Source organism: Lissotriton helveticus, chromosome 10, assembly GCF_964261635.1.
Source record: "Lissotriton helveticus chromosome 10, aLisHel1.1, whole genome shotgun sequence".
NCBI classification, from domain to species: Eukaryota; Metazoa; Chordata; class Amphibia; order Caudata; family Salamandridae; genus Lissotriton; species Lissotriton helveticus.
Genome location: NC_136071.1, coordinates 148,267,323 through 148,292,325, shown reverse-complemented (window position 1 = coordinate 148,292,325; position 25,003 = coordinate 148,267,323). Strand labels below are relative to the sequence as shown.

Sequence of the window (25,003 nt, the reverse complement as noted above, 5' to 3'; positions counted from 1 at the left end):
CTTGTTATCCTAGCTGCAGGTATGTGTCAAAAAGGAAGAGACTCCAAATATTCTTCAAAACCCCACCCCCATGTCTGATAATCACGCTGTGGAAACTTTTGCACATTAGGCCTGGCTGACCAAATAATAGTATGTTTGGCAAGCATGTATTTGCATTTTTAAAAGTTTGACAAAACTTAACTGCAATGTTTAATTAAGATTAGACATTTAAACAATGACAATTTAAAGGAGTATTTGTGAAAACATTTTTCGTTTACACTGGAGGGGCACGGGATTAAAAATGTTGAAGACCACTATCCGGACACTACTAACCTGCAAGTTTTCTCGATAATCTTGAATCTCCTGTTTTTCCCTCTATAAGCCATACTATCAGCAACACCTTTCAGTCCTTTTGGCCAAGTAAAACAAACTCGCCTATATGTAGCAAAGGTAGCCTAACAAAACGTGGAATAGGGCGGTTGTGTGTATCGTAACATAGTTTAAAGTGAAGTGACATGACGGCGCAATATTAAAACTTCACATGTAATGTGGGAAACAGCCTGAAAAGAAATCCAATTAAAATCTACAATAAATCACAGACCAGTATGTACAAAAACTATAACTCGTGTTTCAGAGAGAAAGACAGCCCTGCATTGATGTTCTTTGTATAACGTTATTTTAAAAGCATCAACTAGACATTTTCCAGAGTTTTTAAAATAAATAGATTTTAAAAGGAACTTAGCTAGCTTGCAGACTCTTGCATTGATCTAATGTTTAGGCATATGCATCCGGGCCAGATCGATTTAAATATTTTTTTTGCCAACTGCGCCATCACTCGCAAAGGCGAAGGACGCTGTCCCGTTTTATCCGCTGCGTGGCATTGACAGGGGGGGGGGGGCAGGTGGCCCTATTACACAATAGTGCCACAGGTAGTCGGGGCTCGAGAGCACCCATTTGGCGTGGAATGTTCACAAAGGCTGCGCCCCCGCTGTTGAATACTGCTATCCCACGCTCAGAGGAGCAGGGCTTGAGACAGCATCAGAAGGCGAGCATTAACATCATGATTAATGGAGGAGAGGAGACTGAACATACCGGGAACAGGCAGCAAGCCTTCCTGACGCGCATTGCAGTACTTTTGAAGGACGCTTTTAAATGAAGTACCACGACTGAATAAATAAACCGGTAGAAACTGGATTCCACAATTTTCCAGAGTACGTGTTTGAATAAGTTTTTCAATATTTTAGCAGGTGATTGAATATTCCTAATTTGGGTGCAACAGAAGGTTTCTGCATATCTAAACTGGGGGACTGCCTCTGCACCACAGACACTAGGATGACAAGGAGAAACGCGAGAGATGCGGCCGTCAAAGTGAAAGTACGGCCGGCGGAGGAGAAATGCGACACAGCGGGCAGGGGAGGGGGCGGAGCGGGGAGAGCGGCATGAGGGTGTGAAGCAGCAGGGGCCTGAGATGCGGCCGCCTTTGATGTGATAATGCGAGGCAAGCAGCTGGTGGCACTGTGCACGCGCTTTCACATGCACTGCAAGAAATCGCCTGGGAATCGCCTGATCTCGGTAAGCTCTGTTTAAGACGCTATATATCGAGCTCCCGCTCAATGCGCATGCGCATTGAGATAGGTCGCTCGACCTAACCAGAACACATCACCACCATAACAAAATACCACACAGCAGATATGCACAAGCGTTCTCGTAAAACATTGGCATCTCCAGAATCTTGTTTTGATAATGCTGTGGTAAAGTGGATTTTGAGCAAGCCCTGCCTTAGTTCACCACCAAAGAAATAAAATAACTCCAGTCACAAATATTTTGTGATCAGGTAAAACTTTTGCTGCACTTCCTGTGTTATTGAGAACAGGAGTGCACTTTGCAAGATTTGAGCATGTGTGTTAGAGGGGGCAGAGTCCCAGAGACTTTGAAAATCAGCTCAGAGACTTCACACTCTGTACTTAATGGGTGATTCGAAAACCTGATGCAGCTAATTTGCAGCATTTTATACAGGGCAGACTGTGGAACCAAAACCAGCACTGACAAAAATGCTCAAACCAACTCTCTCCCTTGGTTTCCTCATGCTGTCTCCTTACATCCATTCATTCTTTCTCTCTGTCCTCCCTCTCTAATTGCTTTCTCTCGATCTTCCTCCTCCTCCCTCTCTTGAAACCTCCTCGTGCCTGCTGCAATTAATCTCTGGAGGTGGGGAAAGTGACACATACACCAGGGTCAGCCCTTGGCTTTTAAAGGCTCCAGCCCACCTTGGAAATTGCCAGTGGAATTAAAAGCCTGTCCGGCCCTGGTTTCATATCAAACCAATATGCACCCACTTTGTTATTTAAAAGCCTCAATCAGTAATTTGTGTAAATATTGGATATGAATTCAGTTGTATGGTATTATGCTTATGTGTGAGGCTAGGAGTTTGATTTTTGTATTCCTGTGATTGGTGGTCTTAATAAGAAGAACTGTTCGGAAGATAAGAGGTCGTCAGCTGTGATGAAGTACCACCAGGATCATCATTTTGGCGGGGGTCGGTAGTCCATACCGTACTCTAGGTATCTCTGAATTTTGCTCCTACACAGTAATAGTTATTACCAATCAGTTGGTCTTTCACTGAACAGCAGTGGATCTTACTGCAAAGGCCTTTATCAATTTCTCTTTCTCCTCTAGTGACCCAAAACACTTTCCGTTGAAATGTCTAGCCTGGTCATTGACGTCTATCTACTTTGGTTTAATGATCCCAAAACTGATTTGCGTGCTCCACCATGGAGATCAAATCAGATCTATAGAGCGTTCAGCAAGGGCATGAGGACTACATCATTCAAGAATCTTGAGAGAAGCAAAAGCACTGGGGTGTGTGGGGGGTGCAGAGCAGTCACTTGTTTAACCTTTTACTGATTTTAAGCACCTCTCGGAATAATATAAAGACAGTGACCCATCTTTCTCAGACAGACCCAGACTCCCAGATGGATGTTTGTGTAGATGTTGACAGAAGTGTTTGTCCCACCATGCTTTACAATGGCTGTAGGGTTTCACTCACCTGGTGGATCAATGAGGATGTTGTTAGTCACTAGTTCGATGTCTTTGCTCTCAAATTGAGAAGTACAACACACTAACAACCATGTGATTCTTAGCTGTCTTTCAGAGAGCTCTATCTTTGTTTGTCAAACACTCAATTAAAGTAAACCCTGCCCAAAGATTGACAATCTGAGTGTTAGCTTGTGGTGTTCTTAAGTAGTGTATGGCATGCATACCAAGACTGTAGTGTTGAGGACTGGGAAGATTAGTGCCCTTTTTACTTTGGTTTTTATTTAGTGTTGATTGTTCCTCTCTAAACCACAGGGAGTTGTGCTGGTCCTGTACCATTGTGTACCCGCCATGATTGTTTGGAGATGCCATAGAATTTCTTCCCATAGACCTTAGTGTATGTGAGAACAATAATATAATAACACTTGCAACACAAAAAATGACACTGACCACTCTTTGTGGATAAAATTATGTTGCAAGTTGATTGATTACATAGTTTGGGTTAGCTTACTGTTGATCCAGCGGTAAGTCCATTGAGCGGCTGACATTCTTCTTGAGAAAGTTAGAGCTGCTCTGTTGGTAGTATGAACACCACTGTACTAAGGTTCTATGCAGCTCATCCACTTAAAGTGAGCTGCCACCATGTTCTTTCCTTTTGCGTCATGATCCTGACAAATCAGAGCGAGAACAAGCGCAGTATTACCAGTTGCTGAGGATTGCAGCAGTTCCTTCATGAATTTAGAAGGTACTGCAGTACTCCTGTGGAAGCTTCCACCGCGGGGGAATATGGACGTTATTGCGGTAGCATGGGCAAGAAGTTTTGGTGCGGGTACCCTGGTACCCAAAAAAATGACAAATCAGATGTGGGTTGTGCCAAAGGCAGTGGGTATTGGCTGTTTGGGGGTAAGGAGCAGGGCCTCTCCGAACACTAGATCCTATGTTCAACACACCATTGCGCATGGCCAAGGCCATCTCATTTCAACACCTAATTGTATAGTCAATGTAGGCTTTTTTCTGTGACTTTCTAGGATTTTTTAAAATCATATTCAGACTTTGAGCATTGGTCCAACCCTCTCAGCCAACTTGCAACCAAAGCCCCAGCTATGCATTGCAGTCGGCCCTGCGCCTCACAGACTCAGCCACATGGCGTGGCCCTTTCAGGCCCTGTGCCCAATCCCACCTCCACCTCTGCACACAACTTTCAGCCTCGTGCCTCAAGGTTTGGCCACTAAGAGTGTGAGGGTGGGGGGGATGGAGATAGCCACCTGCGGCAGGGCTCCGAGCAGGGTCTGGCTGGAGACCAGGCCCTGTGGCCTACACCTCATTTCACACAGCCAAATGCTGTGCGCACTCAGCAATGGGGCTGGGTGACCACGATGGGGTTGGATGAAGGGTCTGCAAGAGGCCAGGCCACAAGCCCCTGCTGCACAGGGCCGACTGCCGTGTGCAGACGGGCTGTGGCTGCAAGTTGCCGGAGGGGGTTGGGCGATTACTGAAGGTTGAATATGATTTTCTTTTTTATCCTAGTAACTTGCTGACAATTGGTTACTGTGACTATATGGTTAGGTGTTGAAATGAGATAACTAATTTTTTTTAAACAAACAAAACCCCACAAGTTATAGTTTACTAAGATAACTATAACTTTTGCCCCACTATCTATTGCTTATGGGTTCATATATTGCATCATTCATGACAAGTTAAATACCGCCATTGATGTAAACATCTCACCATCAGAGAATTGTGAATTTACTGAGTTAATTAAAATAAGCTACAATAGAATAACTGAAGTGTAGGCCATAGTATATGCAAGAGGCTGACAAAAGCCAGCCCAACTTCCGAAACCTGGCAGCATTGCTTTATAAGCAACACAGTGCTGTACAGAAGCAGTGTGCTCTCATGTCCTACATAGGTTATATGTGTGCACTTTCTATAAAAAGTACTGGCAAAGACAGCACAGACAAAGCCAATGGATCAAAAAGGTGACTGTTTGCCAATGGTTTCCAGCATCGGACAAAATACATAACAAAAAAGTGTGATGATGCAGCTGGTGGTCATTTTATTTGTAGGCATGCGAATCTGTTATGATATGTGCCCACATGTACCTTCAAGCATGCTCGCATTTACCATGTGACATGGGTGCCTCATTTTTAATGTACCTATCTGAGATGGATCAGTAAATAAAAAAATGAATTTTAATTAATGCAAAAGTACCTTTTTAAGACAGCGGGCCAGCAGCAATATGCTGACCGGTCCTACAAAAATTAAATAAAAATATTAAAAAAGAAAAAAAAGGGACCAGGGTTGCGAGGCATTGGAGGAGTGGGTGGGGTGGGTAGAAGCGGAAAATGATTAGAAATAATATTAAAATAAAGACAAATGTGAGAAGGAGGGGAAACGCTGCACTGGGGGGAGGGCATCACGGATCAGAGGAGGAGAAGCTTACAAGGGAGAGAGCAATACCGAGCACAGATTCAGATATTTGGCAGGGGAGAAGCACGCAAGGGTGACTGCTAGAAAACACATGCACTCTCATGGTGTGCGTAGCCAAAAAGAAACAAGCGTTTGCAATGCAATAGGTCGCGCATTTGCAAGAGTTTAAGCTATGGGCATTGTGAATGACAATGCCTTTTATTTATTTGTTTTGCTAAATAACACATAAATAAAAGGTATTGTCATTTACAATGCAAATAGCTCAAACTCTTGTAAATGCGTGACCTATTCAAAGAAGCGGCTGCCATTTTCCCGGGCTTCTTAGAAAGTAAAAGCACGCATGGCCCGAATGCTGCAGGAAAGCATGTCGTGCCTGCAGAACGAGAAACTCATTAAAGAAAATAGTGCTTACAGACTAAAAAAGACATACCGTGTAACAACCGAAGTAAAAGGGCCAGTCCTCATGGGAGGTTACAGATGACACAGCGGTACTAATGAGGGACTAACAAGCCTATTAACGAATTGGAAGCCAGTATTTACACAGGGCAATGAGAAAATGGGCGGAGAGTGGGCGGGGCTTCTATTCCATAGTCCAATACAGTATGCCGCAGAGCAGCGCATGCGCTGCCCAGGCTCGACTTAAAAAAGAAGTGCCCTAAAAGTGAACAGTGGGTGTGATAAACGTCAGCTATTCTCCAAGGCAAGGGCAAAAACAATTAAAGTAAGGCAATTCATCGAATACAAGCAAATGGTAGAAGTGGCTATTCCAAGCAGTGGGCGTGCTGTTGGCATTTAAGTTTTTGTTTAGCTCACAATAGGGCTTTCTTAAACAGACACCTTATGCTGTTTGGATAGAGAGACCTGAAAAGAAAGTATTTATATGTTGATAACTAGACTTCGCCTTAGGGAGACCTGTTTGGTGTCCATAGGGGGCTATTTTAACACAGTACATGAGTCCCAAATATCCGCTGGGCTAAATGGAAAAGGTTTAAATGTCATGTGAGAAAGAAGAGAGGCTATGCCTGAAGTTACATAATAGAAAAAACACAGATTTTCTCTTTTCTGGTTAAAAAAAAAAAGTCTCAGCTGGAATTACTGTTTCGTGTGCTGGCTCAGAATGAACTTAGGTGTTGTGGTGAGTGCTCCCGTGAGGAGATTTTAGGCTGTCCGCCGTCTTTTTATGGCTTGCAAGCCCCCGCAATTAATTGGGGCAATACATCTCAGTTTCTGTGCTCTGGGGGCTCCTTGAAAACATTTCATTACGATCGCTGTGTTTTCTTCTGAGAATAAAGTAAATTACAGCTGCAATAAACATTGAGAATAAAAGAAGGCATTCGTCCACCCTTCTCAACAGTTGTGTACTACACGTAATTGAATTTCTTGATCTGCCCTGCATAAGCATAACACAGCCAAACTCAATAAAAATGCAAACAGGCAGCATATATAAAAACCAAACAAATCTTGGGGGAGGGTCAGAAACATGCATTTTGTTTCCGGAGCATTGGACCATTAGATTTGATACAGCTTTTCCCACAAAACCTACACCATTTAAAAAGCAAAATAAACCCGCCACCTATGAACGTCATATAGATGGCGAGTGGTAGTTTGGCAAGGCCACGGCCATCATGAATAGAGCTTCTGAGCTCAAAAAGCAAGAAGCCAGTGTCTTTTCGGTGTGGCTCTCAGTAACTAGGTTCACTTGCCCTTTGTCCAGATCTTTGCCAATGTTCATTGCAATCCCAGCCATGACAGTGGAGTTTACCCCAATTTTGTGGTAACCCGCACGAGTCCTGTTTGCGGTGTGACAAAGTCATACCAGAGGATGAGTACTTCTCCGTGATGTGTGATGAAAAATTTAGTTGGTGAAAGTTGCATCTGTCTTAAGAAGAATCCCCAGTCTGGTCTAGATGAGGTAATTTTAATCCATCTAACATTGAATGTAGCTTTTTAGCTCTGGCTTGATAGCCCAGCTGTCGCCAGATGTAGTGTGATCAACCTTAAAAACAGCTTGAATGAGTATTACAGAGCGTTCTGCCCACATGTTGGTAGCCTAGAGTACATGTTTTGATTGGGAAAAGATTGTGTGCTTCCACAGAATAGAGTGCTTTCCCTCCTCACAGCTGTGATTTTGTTTATGTATCCACCTGCTTGAACTTCCAGGGTTTCAGGGCTACACACGACATTGTAATGCTGTTAAAGTGTCTTAGATGACTAGTTCTTGTATGTGTTGGTCATAGGCATGCCTCCTTCTAGCCCCTTTTTCTGTGCAAATGTTTTTTTTAATTTCTCTTATTAACCTCTTTTTTTCTTTTACACACTTTTGAGACCGACCGCAACCCCCATCTTCCTTCTTATTTTCCTTCTCTTGCTATGTTTTTTTCGGTTAGTTTGTTGATTTTGTTGCTGTTCTCATAGATTACATTTGTTCTTTGTCAGACCTGTCCCTCCAGCACCACACCACCGTACAGCTACTCTTTCTAAATGAACTTTAGCAAGTGCTGTCTTTTTTTCTATTTTATTCTTTGCTATGCCTAATACTTTGTGTCGGGCGTAGCAAGGTGAGGTCGTTTAAACATACCCGAGAATTTCCTGCACCTCAGAACTGTTATGCTCACACCACGTGTGGCCACGCGTAATTACCAAAGGCTGAGATTAATTCACGCATTCCATCAATCACTTTTTTATATACTTTAGTTTGTTGCCTTAAGTGGGACGGGTATGACCAGGTCTGGTCCATTGCACACTTTATTACTGGAACCAAGCTGTACCCGGCTGATGAGCCCATAACTAGGGCAAGTTGCTTGTGTTCTGGTTCAGGGACTACCTGGCTTGGCAGTTGGGCCTGGAGTGGTCCGACTGGAGCAGGGTCAAGACTAATTTGCATAGAGCTAGGTCCAAACTGAGGTGACATGTTGTGCAAAAAAACAATAGATTAGGATGTGGCCTTAGTAATTACCCATGGCTGAGATTAATTAATGCATTCCATCCATCACGTTTTTGTATACTTTAGTTTGTCACACCACATTCAGCGGCCACACACAATCCTTCTTTCTAGTGCAAAACGTATGTTGCCGACTGCTTTGTGTTCAATGTTGTGTCACTAAATATCTTTAATACATTATTATAAGCTATTAGAGACATCACTTATCGGCCAAAGTACCACTGCTGTACATTATAGGAATATTGCAAATCACAGAAGATTTATGTGACACTGTGGACGAACGAGGCTGCAGGCAGAGTTCCTTTATAAGGTCATTGAACTGCGGAGTAACCTCCCTAAAATGTACAGCACAGGTTTATTCCCTATAACACACGGTCACACAACCACACTTCCTTCAACCTGATTATATCCTTTGTGTTCTCTTTCATTTTATATAAATCAGATAATATACTTCGAGACATGAAGAATGAAAGCTTCATACCAGATGAGACCCAAGGCATACTAGCCCATATCTGGCAGAAGTGGGAACAAGAATTAGGCCTCTCCCTAAAGAAATGGTCCAGAGCACTCATAGATACGCAAGGTCTCGCGTAATGCACAATTTCAATACGTACAGCATAACATATTACACAGAGCATATTTAACGCCGGCCAAACTTCGCTAAATTTACCTCGCCGTGTCGCCCAACTTCCCTTCCTGTCACACCCCCAAGGTGTATGTCCTCTATATGTTCTGGGATTGCCCTATTGTCCGGTCCTTTTGGGATGAGATGTGTATGGGCTTCACCCATGCTAAAGGACGCCTAGACCTCTCCCTCCTTAAAGGGTGCCTAGTAGTCTTTTATAAAAGTCAGAAGGTGGGAGGAGCGACCAGCCTCTTTATTTACCTCAACTTATTATTAGCCGGTGCACTATCACAATGCATTGGAAAGCCTTGTCACTTCCAGGAGTTTCACACTGGTAGAATATAGTGGGCCACTGGCCGATAGGAAATACGGGGTCTGCGAAAGCTCTCAATAGCAGCCACCTAGGATGCAACCCTAGCAACACCACCTGACCACTGTAGCCCAGCATACATTCAGCAACACACTCCTCCCTTCCATTCCTCCCCCGCCCCCTGTCAGTGTGCTCCTCAACACATGTTCAACCCCGGTACACCCACAGGACTGTCATGAGCAGGTAGGAGGTCCTATGTCTTGACAGCCACCTGCGGACACCACCTTATTATATTGACCAAACTCTAATCTGACCCTGCACTCGAGAAGCGTGAATTCTTATTTGTATAACCAGTGTAGTATAATTTGCATTGATAAATAAAAGCAAATATCACAAACGGAAAGACTTCCAAGACAGAAATATTAAGCAGTCATGTGTTTTGATTATAGACAATCTTGTATTAGATGTTTAACTGTATATTTGTAATTAATTCAATGTTTTTAACGTGTACATATTGTAAATAGTGTTTTGTAATTGCCTCTAGCCCTGAAGAAGTCCCAAGAGGGATGAAACGCGTTGGCGGCAAATCAATTGTGTAGTGGTTTTAAAAAAAAAGAAAAAGGAGGATAATTGAGTTTCAATAAAGGATTAGATACAACTATAATCAAGACACATGACTGCTTAATATTTCTGTCTGTGAAGTCTTTCTGTTTGTGATATTTGCTTGTATTGATCAATGCAAATTCTACTACACTGGTTATATAAATAAGAATACACGCTTCTCGAGAGCAGGGTCAGTTTAGAGTTTGGTAACGGTGGACCTATTCAGCCAGAGTGGGATGTATGTGGGTCACATCCCAAACCCAATGCACCGAGTTTAGGAATCAATTAAACAGGCCTGCTTGGTAGTGACGTCTGGTGCTGGAACCTTTACAAGCTTTGACCCTGTTTCTTCATAAGTTTATTATAATATTTACCACACCGCATAGAATCAAACTCTCAGTTGTGTTTTTTTTTTTTGGGTGCTACGGTTTGTGATTTATTATTGCTTTGAGTATAAACTAAATAATTACCCATTTGCATGCAAAATTTGTAAGCAATGTTTACTCCTGTAATATCGTGACTGTCTATATCACACAAATTCCTCCAAAGGTGGGTTAAAAAAAAAGGAAGAGTGAAAGCACAATCTAGTGTGAAATTTATCATATGAAAAAGAAGTGCAGGTAATTTGTTCAAAAAAGATATTGTTTAATGTAAGTCAGATAAAAGAAAATGATGGGGCTAACAAAGGGCAGGCAGATAAATGGAGAGCTATTGTGATATTCTTTCAATGCACTTTAGCGCGGAAAAATAAACATGTTGCTATAAATATCTGCGTACTACTCATCACTGGTCCATTGAGGAAAAAAGATCCGAAGAATGCAAAGCCAATTTCTGTTTTAGCTGCTTTGCTTAAGCTTCAGCTGCAATGATGCTCTGTGACCTGCCTTTCACCTTGACCGCTGGCTTGACACCACAACTCGCCTGTAATTATTGCAGTTGTGCAGCTGCGACATTTTGTTATTGCAGGTGACTGGAGACGTCAGAAGTCGCCTGTGATCAGGGAATTAGAGATGGACGTTTATACAGGGATACCAGGCTCCCATGTGTTATATTCTGCTTAGGAGTGTGTTATGACATAAATCATCTGCAATAATAAATGTAATAGGACCCAATAGGAAGATTACTCACTGCTTCCTAATATATTTTGTAGAGTGCTTGAACCTATCTTCTAATATAGCAGGGCTTAATTTGAGCTGGTGGTTCCCGGTGCTCGGCACCGGCCATTAATTGGCAGCACAGGCACTTATGACAGTCTGCCACATGGTGGTGCTGTTTGTCTGACTTACAGTGAGCATAACAACAGTTGTTTACTAATTCAATATACGTTAAAAATGACTAATACCGCCCATGCTAATCTTATAGCTTTGGGGGTCTGGAATAGTCTGAACTGTCACACTTGTAGGAGTGTAATGGGTCGTAGCTGGTTTGGTACTCTCATTGATAGTGCTAGCAGAGGCAATGGGTGGTGTAGGCTGCTGTGGCCTCCTGATGAGGGCAATGGCACTGTAATATTATCAGCAGAGGTAGAAATTATTGTGGGAATCCTAAAGATATGAAATAGACAAAATAATTCTCTAAAGGAGACAGAAAGCTGCTACCTGGACCCAAGTCCGAAGGGGCACAGTTAGCCTCTGCTTGCTTTTAGTCAACATTACTTTGCATGCAGGGGCTTCTAGGGCCCAGGCTTATATATAGGGTTAGTGATATTACAAGGCCCAAAATCTCAAGTAATGCAGTTCAAAAATATTAGACTGACTGATGGGGGAGCATTATTATACCACATGAGAACTTTGGATGCATGGGGAAGGGTGACTTGGGCAGGTTACTCTACTAAGGCTGTAGTGCAGCAGGCCAGTCAGTAGGTGGATGTTCCAATATTTTCAGGGTGGCCTCCTGGGTTCCTGATGTCCCGCCCGCTAAATCAACCTTTTTCATGTTTGTGTTTTTTTTTTACTAGACAAGCAACCTGAATGAACTGCATGCCTAGTTATTCCCCACTCTATCCATGCTCAAAAGGGATTTATTTCACTTCTATCCAAAAACATAGATTTGAAGAAACAAGTGGAAAGCGCGGAACTCAAGAACCAGAGGCTCAAGGAGGTGTTTCAGAAGAAGATCCACGAGTTCCGGACGGTGTGCTACATGCTGACGGGGTACCAGATCGATATCACCACCGAGAACCAGTACCGCCTCACCTCGATGTATGCCGAGCAGAAGGACGACAGTCTGCTTTTTAAGGTACAGCCTCGACTTCCCATCGCTGCCCCCTCCCTTGAGCGCCACGTCTTCCGCGCCACCACAATTGCGTCCTCTCTGAGTCACATCAAGTAATGTCTCAGAAGCTCAACAGAGCACATTTTCCATTAGAGTGGAAAGATTAGCGATTAGTTCCTGATAAAAAGGGTTTTTCCACTTGAGTGGTTTTGCCTCACTCTAAATGAATCGGCCTTAGTAGTTGATAGGAGGGCCATGCACACTGCCGCAATATGTATTTCCAAAAGGCAGTGTGTCCATATTCAGTTGGATCCCCCCTCCTGACCAGAGGTCACCTTCTCTCCTCTTGCCACTTAGTATGATGCCTTGGAATAGGTGCATGTTTTGTGTCCTTCATCCTTTTATGGTTGTCCTCATTTGCTGTTGCCGGTGAGACGGCTAAAATACGACTGCAGAGTTTGTTTCAGCGCTTCATAAGGATCTTCTGTGCCTCAGCTGTGAAAGGCATGTGTGTGATGTCAAGAGGTATACAGACAGCAGAGTACCATTTTCTGTTCTCTTGTCTGATGGATGCCAGCTTCTCCTCCCATCTTACCCCAACAAGGATCCCTCAGCCCTTGACCCTGCCACCATAAACTATATACAGTTTTTAGAAATCTTTATTGGAATGGTATTACATTGTGGTCAGTGAAAAACTACTGGTGACCTGTGTAAATTGAAGCATGATTTGTCTGTTTCTTACTAATCGATGGATAGTTGTGGTAGTTAAATGGTATTTAGTTAATTTAGTAATTCAGTGAAGCCAGTATAAAGAAATTAGGATCAAAATCATTACCTAAGGACTGTTGTTAAAATAATTCAGAATCCAGTCATTGCTCCTGTCGACTTTTCTGCCGGTTCATATTCATTATTAACTTTCACTTAGAAGAAGCTTTTCTTTATATATTTTAGAATATTTGAAACAGGGAGATTTGGTTATTTTAAGAGAGTAGAAAACTAATGAAGTTTGTTTCGGAAAATTGAATCATTGAGACTTGCAGACAATAAAACAGTCATTCTGGGTGTAGAAGTATTGGTTTGTATCCATTAAATTAATTACACTGATACACCCGAGAGCAATGATATACACCTGATACCAATGATTTGTAGTGAAAAGTTCAGGACTTGAAACAGTGTCTTAGTACTACAAGAACGGAAGACAAGACTGTTGTTTTGGTATCGTAAGTAGTTAATTGAGCCAATAAACGTCTGTAATATATATATATTTTTTAAGTTTAGTGCTTAGAGATAAAGTAAGACATTTGCTTCCATTTCCACTCAACAATAGTTTAAAGCCCAAGCATTATAAAGTTACTGAATCATGCTGTCGACAAAAAGATGAACACTCCAGTGGATAGCATGCTTCAGTCTCTCCTGGAAGAAACGGGTCCCTTTTCCAAAATTTACTTTTACTACCACGCTGCCTAATCCCGATTCTAGGTCATCCAAGTCAGCCGTCAGAGATACAAATGTTTGTCGACCACTGATATTTTTTATTTTTTAATCAAATGCCTACACACATTTCATGCACTTATTCCCATAGAATATCACTTGGGGCTTAGTTTTGTTAATTTGTTTTCATTCTAGCTGAAAAGTGATAATGATTCTAATTGCCTTTATAGGCCAATAAGAATGCTATCTAAAATTAAGATTTACACGCTTTTCTTACACCATCGAGAGAAAGCACAGGACACCAGGAAACATCTATAATAATCCATGCAAAGATAAAATAAAAAGAATAGGGGCTGTGGCACAACCCCGCCTTAAGTCTAATCTGCATTGTATTCATCAGCGGGCATGTATCCCTAACACTCATATGTGTCCATGTGGAAACAAAGTCCATGCACTCTTTTCAGAAGCTAAGAGGCCCTCGGTCACACTTAACTTGCTCCTGTGTCTAATGTGTCACGGAAGTAGCCAGCTGACCATTAGTAATGCTTGTGGGAGTCTTTGTGGTATACTGGAAGGCAAGAAAATAGCCAATGCTCTCATTTTAGCTTGACAGCCAGCCTGCGTGCTTGGTGTATGGTTTTGTTTTTCAAACCTGTCACTAGACAGTGTAACAGGAACTTTTCAAAGATCTTTGCTTCACTGTCCCAAAACTCTTCTACCCTATAGGTGGCAGGATCTTGAACGGTCTACTTTTTTTAAAGATGTCTGCCATTCATCTAACATGGAAATTATGGAGTTTGAGACCCAACAAGGTCCTGGTGTATGAATTTGTCTTTAGAAATGTTGTAATTTCATGCATCTGAGGATCGGAGTATATTTTGCTCCTTTCAGCCCCACGTTCAGTGAGTTTTATAAAGATCCCATAAGGACCTTGTCTGAACCTTCTTGGGAAGGTCCAGGTTGGATGTTGGCTAAAGAGCCAAAGCTCCTGTAGCAAGAAGGTTGGCCAAATTCCACGGATTTACGATTCCTGCTGGTTTCCTCCATGGCCGCCTGTACGTCCGCTTTTGTCAACTTGATTTTGTTGAGTAGGAAGCTTATACCTTCTGGGGAGATGTATTTAATAAGAGGACGCATTTCCCTACCTCTGCATTCACCCCCAAACCGCTCTGTCTTTTATGATTGATCTCTCAACCAATGCTTGGAACAGCCAAGCTTAATTGGAAGGACTTCCCTGTGTTTCCATAGATGATTGTGTGTTGTGACCAACATGGAACAATACTCCCAGGGCTTTAAACGGGCCGGGTCCTAAAAAGCAGGTGCTGAGACGGGTCCCTATCGGGCTCTCCATTTTTGCCCTCACTCTCAAGGTAAAAAAAAAAAACTCCACTCTGCAGCGGTGCCACCCTTCACTGCCTTTGATGCAACTTCAGAGAGACTCCTTACAGTTCTTTCACAGTCATCATTTCAGAACTGAAGCATTTTGTATTCAATACAACAAAACCATAGCTGTATCTTATTTATCCTTTGCAGTTAACCCATTCACAGCTGGGCAAATTCCCCTGCTGTGCTTGAGGGCGGGGCGCGCACAGCGCCCCCGTGCTCATGAGGAGGTCAGCTCGTCATGAGCCACGGTGCTCGTGTGCTCATGACAAGCTGAGCTCGTCATGACCACACCCGTTTCTTTAGAACGTTCGCACAGCAGGGGAATTTGCCCAGCACGCGAGCGTTCTAATGGTCATGACGAGCTCAGCTCGTCATGAGCACACGAGCACCGTGGCTCATGACGAGCTGAGCTAGTCATGAGACTCGAAGGTGTTAACAGCCATTGGCAAAGCCAATAGTCCTGACTTCATGTAGGTGTAATGTTACTTGAATTCTATATCTGGATGCAATGGCAGAAGCTGCGAAATACCAGTCGGGCGGCACACTATGCTCAGCACAGATTGTTAGCTTGAGTGTTTTTAAGCCATGCCCTTTATTACATCAGCCACGCCCTTTTGAGAGATACCCCAGTTTTTTCATCCCACTTAAAGCCCTGAATACTCGTGATATCAATGCTGGAGCATGCATGTGTCCAAGTGAGTCTGTACCTTCATGACTGTAGGAAGCCGGCGTGTGAGGGAATCTCACAGTCCTGGCTGACTCTAAAAGGAACGGAAGGAATCCACGCTAATGAGCATTTTCAGACAGCTACTAATTAGCACACGGGTTGTGTGAGCATGCATAACATTGCGCTGCCATGCTTGCTGAAATCAAGTGCCTTGTTATTTCTGAGGTCATTGTTGTTTATTTTTCACCTGATGTTGCTTTTATGAAAGCCGTTCAGCGGCAATTAAAGACACAATTAAAGACACATCACGCTACCCTACTGCTATGGGGGCGACGTAAATAGCCGTTTCTGAAAGAGAGCATCCCCGAATGAGTGTGTGTAGGTCTTCTCCTTGGTGCCAGATATGCAGCAGCCAATCACAGCACAGCGGAGCTCATGTATAAGTAGGTCACTGTGAATGGGCTTCTGATGCCATTAAGAAGTTGCATTACTGTACATCTGCACAAAGATTGGTGTCACTAATTAGTAAAAATCAAGAAATTGGACATTATGTGCCATGGCAGCCCATCTACATAATAATCATCTTGATGTAAATTTGACTAGAACTAACAAAATAATGCATAACGATGCCTGGGCTGTACTGTTACAAATGTCTATCGGATTGGACAGAATTATTTAACTGTGGAGGTTTAGCTTCTGGGTGAGGCCGATCCTGCCTTCCCTGGGTTGGGCTCTGCTAGCTTCTGGGTGAACCTGCGCCTGCCTCCTCCTGGGTTGGGCTCTGCCCGCTTCTGAGTGAAGCCACGCCTGCCTCCCCCTGGGTTAGGCTCTGCTCGCTACCGGGTGAGTCCGGGCCTGCATCCCCCTGGGTTAGGCTCTGCTCGCTTCTGAGTGAAGCCACGCCTACCTCCTCCTGGGTTAGGCTCTGCTCGCTTCTGAGTGAAGCCACTGTAGTAAATGGCTCCAGTAGTCCAGATAGAGGTTGATAGGTTTAGTGAGAGAGACAGCTTGAACAACCACCTTCAGCAGAATACCAGTAGAGACTGTTCTATTCAACACACAGAGAATGTTACAGTGGGAATGTACAATAACAATTCTAACATGGAATACTACACACCTTCCCCCCTAAAAAAAACAAAAGAAATGCAGAATAAAAGAAAAGAGCAGAAAAAAAAACAAAAAAAACTTCAATACAAGTAATCATGTAATTTCACAGGAATCTGCCTAACACGAGAACTCTTCCTTAAAACTAAGTCAGTAACATCATTGTTTCGGGAAACAGTGTCTTGAGAGATAGTGTTGCCATTATTACCCTCATTAACAAGTCTGGGAAAAGCATTTTGAGGAGAAGTATCGACCACAGGAATAGAATCATTCAAATTTTGACCCTCATGAGAAGTATTAACTACAGGAATAGAATCATTCAAATTTTGATTCTCACACGTAAAAGTGTCTAGCATAGCGGAGTAAGGCACATGACCTTCCACAACAGAATCCTTTGGTATGTTATCAGAAGTGGACAGATGGGTACTAGAGGAAGGTGCAGATGGTTGACTCCCTTCCAAACTCAAATTCTTACATAGAGACACTCTTCTAAAATTCCATACTTTACCCCCTTCAACACGAACTGCTTTAGAAAAAATTTCTGTAACCATGCAAGGATCAGACCATTTGTTCCATTTATTCCCAACGGACCTGCCAAACTTAACACACACAAAATCACCTACTCTGATCTTCCTACAACGGTTGTTTAAGGACAAAAAATTGCTTTTCATTTCTCTTGGTATTTCAAAACTCTGTCTTTTACTTTATCAGTGTCAAAAGAAGTTTCACCTGGGAATTTAATTTTCATCCACCAAGGAAGAAGTTTTGAACCAGGCTTTCGGCCTCTAAGCATCTCAAAAGGAGACAAACCTGTGACGGAGTTGGGTGAGGTTCGATAAGACAATAAAGTAGCACGCAAAGTTTTCTTCCAATCTAAATTACTCTTAATGGCCAACTGGATGGATTCCTTAATAACCCTATTAAATCGTTCCGTCTGACCATTGGCCTGGGGATTGTAATTTGACACCCTTTTATGCACAATGCCACATCTTTCAAGGAAGGATCCAAATTCTCTACTGACAAACTGTGGACTGTTATCAGATACAACTTCAGCTGGAATCCCTTCCCTACAAAAAACTTCATCCAGGAATTGAATGACTTGTGTAGAACCAACTTTAAGTTCAGGCCATTTAGAGAAATAGTCGATCAATACTAAAGCAAAAACATCTTTGTTGGGGGACAAAGCAAGAGGTCCAATAATATCAATGCCTAATTTTTTCCAGGGACAAGTGACAAAATCAATGGGAGAAATATCTGTCGACAAAGGTTTGACAGTTTTGTCGCTTTTTGCACAAGGAGAACAAGAACTAACCCATTTATCAACCATTTTATCAATCCCAGGCCACCAGTAAAATTCACGAATACGTCGCTTGGTACTGGACATCCCCATATGGCCTTCATGTGCCATAGAAATGATTTTTTCTCTCAAAGTACAAGGGGGAATAATTTTGTCACTTCTAATTACAAAACCATGATCAAACATGAGTTCATCCTTGACTTTAAAGAAAGAAAGAATATCACCAGATAAATACCTTTCCTGGGGCCAACCATGTTGTAAATAATCCACAATATCAGACAAACAAGTATCATTACTCATAGCTTCCCTCCAGCTAATCTCGGATATGCCGTTAGACAGACCTGCACTGTTACATTCATTGACGTCATCCATGTTAAAAATAACATCTGAATCGGATTGGTCAGTACTAATGGAATTGACCAATGGTAACCTGGACATGCAGTCGGCATGTACATTCAAACGACCAGGGATATACTCCACTATACACTAAAATTCCTGCAATTTTGCAGCTAGGCGGGCCAAACGCGCGGTTAAGGTTCTGCCACCACCAGCTGCCAACATGTTAATTAAAGGCTTGTGGTCAGTCCTTAACCAAAACCTTGTTCCCCAAATAAACTGTCTAAAATGCTCACAAGCCCAAGTGCATGCCAAAAGCTCTTTCTCAATGGTAGAGTAGTTATACTCAGAACCTCGAAAGGTTCTGGAAGCATACGAAACTACATATTCATCACCTTTATCCTCTGGATTAACACTGCACCCAAACCCACATTACTTGCATCAACACATACAATGCATTCTTTACCCAGGTCGAACGGTCTAAGAAAAGGAGCATTCACAACTTCTTGTTTCAGCAAGTCAAAGGCAGATTGCTGGTCATTGCTCCAAACAAATTTTACATCTTTTTTTAACAAAGATCTTAAAGGATGAACTTTTGAGGCATAATTCTGAACAAACTTACTGTAAAATTCAGTCAGTCCCAAAAATGACACTAATTGTTCTTTAGTCGAAGGTGCTGGTGCTTTTGAAATACTCTGAATGTGATTGAACTTAGGTTTGATACCTTGGGAGGAAATCTCGTGACCTAGATATTCAACTTTGTTTTGTCTAAATTTACACTTTGACAATTTTAATGTTAAACCCTTTTCTTGAACACATTTTAAAACTTTCTCTAGGTTCTCATCATGCTCCTCATAGTTTTTACCATATACAAGAATGTCATCTTGAAAAGCGATGGCACCCAAACAACCTTCCAAAACAGTTTTCATAAGTCTTTGGAAGACAGAAGCCGCACTGGCTAAGCCGAAAGGCATTCGGCAATATTGAAACATACCTTCCGGTGTGATAAAGGTTGTTAAAATTTTGGATTCTTCATGCAACACCACTTGGTGATATGCACTAGCTAAATCTAGCGTGGAAAATACAGATGCACCTGAAAGAGTGGAGATGAGCTCATGAATATGAGGTAAAGGGTGTCTGTCGATCCAGATCTCCTTGTTTAAACTCCGAAGGTCAACACATAGACGAAGTTCGCCATTGCTCTTAAGGGACAAAACTACTGGCGAAACCCATGGGGAGGATTCAACAGGCTCTATGATTTTCTTATCAACCAGATCGGACAAAATTCCCCTCAATTTGTCACGATAAGCCAATGGGACATTTCTTACTTTATGCCGAATGGGAATGGCTGATTCTTTGAGAATGATACGGTGCTTAAAGTTTAGAAAAACTCCTAAATCATCAGTAAAAATGGATGAAAACTTGTTCTTCAATTGAACAATAAAATCATTTTCAGGAGGTACCACATATACTGGGGGAGAAGCATTAGGATCAAGTTTAATGCCCAGATCGTGTTGATGAGGCCAACATAATATGGATGCCCCCTTAGTAGCAACATAAACTTTTCCATTGGTGGTCCTGTCTTTAAACTTAATTTCAGCCCACATGTACCCCTCAATATCGATTTTCTTACCAGTATACCCGCCAGGATGTACATCTGGTGGTAATAATTTAGTAGAGTTCCAATATCGGTTAAATACATTTTTGCCAATGATAGTGTACCATGCACAGGAATCAATGAGCATAGGTATATCCTTTCCATTGATACTAATAATATCAGTGGGAAAGCCTTTGCATTTTGAATCGCCAACACATAACAAGGTATTAATTTCAGAAGGTTGTTCAGTGTCTTCACATTCTTCATAAGACAAGAAATTTACTTTTTGAGAAGATTTACACATTTTGTTGAAATGACCAGGTCTTCTACATTTTATGCAAATCTTGTTCCAAGCAGGACAACCTCTGTAATTACCTACGTGATCGTTTGCACCACATCTATAGCATATAATTTGGGATTTTTTTACAGAAAATTTATTTTCTCTTCCAGAGAAATCCCTTCTGGGAGGAACAGAAGTCTTCTTAAAATTAGTGACATTTTTTACCAATGATACTTCAGGGATCACTACCTTACTTTTGGCATCCTGACTTCTGATTTCATTCACAAATAGTTCAGATTGTTCAATACCTTTGGCAATGTTTAACACAGCACTGAGAGAAGACTCAGTACCCATCCAAAGACGTTCTTGGATTTTTTTACTTTTTGTGCGCATCATAATTTGATCTCTCAAGACCTGTTCAAAGTTTATGGTTTCAAAAGCACAAGACCCAGCCAAAGTGCGCAATGCGGCTACATAGTTTTCTATAGATTCATCCTCTTTTTGCACTCTGGAATAAAATTTAAATCTTTCCATTACAGTATTGATCTTTCTTCCAAATCTAGTGCTTAATTGCTTTATGACAACTTCAAAAATATTTAAATCGCCAGCGCCAATATTTTCAACAGGAGGTACGTTTTCTAATTCTTTGAGTCCTGCACCACCTAAACAGTTCTTTAGTAAAGCTAATTTTCTCTTTGGAGAACAACCATCTTCCTCAATAACATCTACGTAAGCCAAAAATGTAGGATACCAAAGATCCCATTCTACTTTAGGATCTCCGGCTGTAGGAAGAAAATGTGCAGGTGAAATAATGTTATTTGACATTTTAGATCAAGAAGATTTATAATTTCTTTTTAAATGTCAAGGTTTAAAATAATAAAAGTAGTCACCGTAGTCTGTGGAGAAGAGCAGGAAGTGCAGCAGAGAGTATCCAAAGAGAAGTCTTTTCTTTTTTTTTTTATGTACTAAAGTTTATATGTTAAATAAATAGGTAAATAGTACTGTTAAATGTCGTGATCTCCGATGAAAACGAAGGAAAATAAGCGGCATATCAAGTTAGTTAGCCAGGATACGATCGTAGTTGTTGTTATGGAAACGGTGAGCAACAAAGATGGCCGCTGAAACGCACACGCAAGGACGTGATGCGTGTGATGACGCTGTGGAGATGACGCGTGTAGTGACCCTTCACTGCAGATAGGCGTTGGCGAAGCACGGGCAGCAGCGCGCGTTCTAAACTTCGGTGAGTTTTAAAAGATGCAAATCAAGATTGTAGCGCGATGAGCAATGGTGAAAGGTTAAAACCAAATAATAAGCGCTTTCGCCAGGAAAAGGGGTAGTATGTTAGTAAAATCCAATATTCCTCCGTATAAAAAATAAGAAGAGAGAGATGAAGAAAAAAAAATGGGTTTGAAGTTCAGCTCCCGCTGGTGCGATCAAAGCACATAAGCAAAGCAGGCTGCCGCTGGTGCAATCTCCATACACATAATAAAAAAAAACAGAAAATACCTTGAATTTTCTTGATCTGTGAACGCTGTCTCTATCTCTTGACTTTTTCAAAGGAAATCCTTAGGAACGCGAGGTTCTTCTCTAGACTTTTTAGATCATAGATCCCGATCGTCGCCAAATTTATGTAGTAAATGGCTCAAGTAGTCCAGATAGAGGTTGATAGGTTTATTGAGAGAGACAGCTTGAACAACCACCTTCAGCAGAATACCAGTAGAGACTGTTCTATTCAACACACAGAGAATGTTACAGTGGGAATGTACAATAACAATTCTAACATGGAATACTACAGCCACGTCTGCCTCCCCCTGGGTTAGGCTCTGCTCGCTACCGGGGGAGTCCGAGCCTGCGTCCCCCTTGGTTGTTCTCTTTTCGCCTCTGGGTGATTCTGGGCCTGCCTCCCCCTGGGTTGGGTTCTGCCCGCTACTGGGCGAGTCTGCGCATTCCTTCCCCCAGGGTTGGGCTCTGCTCGCTACTGAATGAGTCTCTACCTGCCTCATCCTGGGTTGAGCTTTGCTTGCTGCTGGGTGAGTCTACGCCTGCCTCCCCCTTGATTGGGCTCTGCCCGCTACTGGGTGAATCTGCGTCTGCCTCCCCCTGGGTTGAGCTCAGCCCGCTACTGGGTGAGTCCGCGCCTGCCTTCCCCTGGGTTGGGCTGTTCTTGCTACTGGGTGATTCCCCGTCTCCCTCCCCCTGGGTTGGGCTCTGCTTTGTATGCTTCGGGGTCATTCCGCGCCTGCCTTCCCCGGGTTGGTCTGTTATTGCTACTGGGTGAGTCTGCGCCATTCTCCCCTGGGTTGGGCTCTGCTCTCTTCTGGGTGAGTCTGTGCCTGCTTCCCACTGGGTTGGGCTCTGTTCGCTTCAGGGTCAGTACGCGCCTTCCTCCCCCTGTATTGGGCTCTGCCCGCTACTGGGTGAGTCTGCGCCTGCCTTAACCTGGGTTGTGCTTTGCTCACTCCTGGGTGAGTCTGCGCCTGCATCCCCGTGTTGGGCTCTGCCAACTCCTGGGTAGTCTGCGCCTGCTCCCCCTGGGTTGGGTTCTGTTCGTTACAAGGGAGAAAACGCATCTGCCTTCCTCTTGGTTGGGCTCTGTTCGCTTTTGGGTCAGTCTGCGCCTGCCTCCCCCTGATTTGGGCTCTGCTCGCTTCTGGGTCAGTCCATGCCTGCCTCCCCCTTGGTTGGGCTGTGCACACTACTGTGTGAGTACGCCCCTTCTTCCCCCTGGTTTAGGCTCTGCTCGCTTCTGGGTGAGTCTGCACCTAACTCCCCCTGTTTTGGGCTCTGTACGCTTCTGGGAGAATCCGCTCCTGCCTCCCTTTGTGTTGGGCTCTGTTCGCTTCTGGATCAGTCCGCACCTGCCCCTTCCTGGGTTGAGCTTTGCTCGCTGCTGGGTGAGTCTGCGTCTGCCTCCCTCTGGGTAGAGCATTGCTTTCTGCTGGGTGAATCTGTGCCTCTCTCCCTTTGGGTTGGACTCTGCCCGCTACTGGGTAAGTCCGCACTTGCCTTCCCCTGAGTTGGGCTGTTCTTGCTACTGGGTGAGTCCCCGCCTGCCACCCCTGGGTTGGGCTCTGCTCGCTTCTGGGTGAACCTGCGCATGCTTCCCCCTGGGTTGGGCGCTGTGCACTTCTGGGTGAGTCCAGGCCTGCCTCCCCCTGGGTTGGGCTCTGTTCGCCTCTGGGTGTGTCCGGGCCTGCCTTCCTCTGGTTTGGGTTCTGCTTGCTTCTGTGTGAACCTGCGCCTGCTTCCCTCTGGGTCGGGCTCTCTCCTCTTCTGGGTGAAGCTTTGCCTGCCTTCCCCTCGGCAACGCCAGATTCATTCCACTCGGGTGCCTCGCCTTACTGAGATTCACTCTCCTACCGCCGATCACCTAGAGGATCGGGCCTCTGCCTTCCCGCCGGATCTAACGATCGACCACATACCTGGCCGTCTGGATGCTCCACCAGACCTGGCTCTTTCCTTTGGCTGCCGCTTCCGCAACACCTAGGATCGGGCACGAGTCTACCGCTGCCATAGCACTGCACCCAACCCAAGTCCTGATGATGATCCTGATTTAAAGGGGATCGAAACGCCGTCGACCGTTCAGCGCCAACATAGGCGCTACAGACAAAATGGTTCCAGAACAATACCTGTAAAATCTTATTGAAGTCAATATTCCAAACAAATGTGGAACCACATTGTCTTTTACTCACTGTACATATTGATCACCAGTCACAATGCGCCGCCGTCGCTGATTATTGTTACTTGTGTTGCTACTGTGCCTTTCACTCACTCGCACTGAGCACCAAGTACAATTTGGGTTACCTACAATTGTCTTACACTGCACCTTGCAGTGCTGTAATAACTGCAAATTATCCTGTTTATTGTTTCCTTCCCCCCTTTTTTTCTATTCCTATAATAAATATGATGGCACGAGCACATATATGAAAAACCAAAAATGTGATGTGAATCTTGTGATAATGTTATATACATATCTTAACTAATTGTCTTTAAATTATACCAGTTGGGATACCACATGTTAATTACATTCCCCTGGGTTGGGCTCTACTTGCTACTGGGTGAGTCTTCGCCTGCCTCCCCCTGGGTGGCACTCTGCTCACTCCTGGATGAGTCAGCTCCTGATGGATCTTCCTGGGCGAGATGGAAGGGAGGAGCCGACACTTGCACCTGAATAGGGCTGTAGCTGTCACCCACACAAAGGGCTGCATACCCCCATGTAGTGAGTCTAGAGCCAGGGCAGCGACCTTGAGTATTTCAAAGGACTCTCCTTGAAGTCTCCCCCCACTTCAAAGGCACAACTGGGTGTAAGTACTGGAACCCTAACACCACCAACTCAGTCCACCCTGGACCTGAGGACACACTGGCAAGAATAAAGACTGCTGTGCTGCTGAAAGGACTGACACCCTGATGGACTCTGCTGGATATGCTAGACTCCTCCTATGCTGTGTCTGCCCCGCTGCCTGCTACACGTTGTCTGGTGGTGAGAAGTTCTAGACCTGAATCTCTCCATCCCCAGAACCAAGTGACTCCAAGGGCTTGCTGGCTTGCCCTCTCTTCTGAAGACTCAGGGATATCAAAGACTTCATTCAAGCCTGCTGCTTCTTCTGGACTCTGCCACCTGTGAGCTCTGCCCTGCCAATTGGTTTCAATACAGTCCAGGCCCCTTGGAGGTGGTTTTTCTGGCTGCTTTTGCAAAAATCCATGCACCTCCTGCTTTGGGCCGGTTGGAACTGACACATTCGCCTTTGAAGCAGACACATCGCCACTTTG

At 43.6% G+C, this 25,003-nt stretch overlaps 1 protein-coding gene across 2 annotated transcripts in view; it reads left to right on the top strand.

Annotated features, from left to right (window-relative positions):
• The window catches only part of MAD1L1 (mitotic arrest deficient 1 like 1), a 2,576,418-nt gene that overhangs the window by 1,964,465 nt on the left and 586,950 nt on the right, over positions 1-25,003 (top strand). For both annotated transcript variants that reach the window (XM_078664968.1, XM_078664969.1), the window contains exon 17: positions 11,969-12,159. In XM_078664968.1, the coding sequence (XP_078521094.1) occupies positions 11,969-12,159 (191 nt within the window). The remainder of the gene's footprint in view (positions 1-11,968; positions 12,160-25,003) is intronic.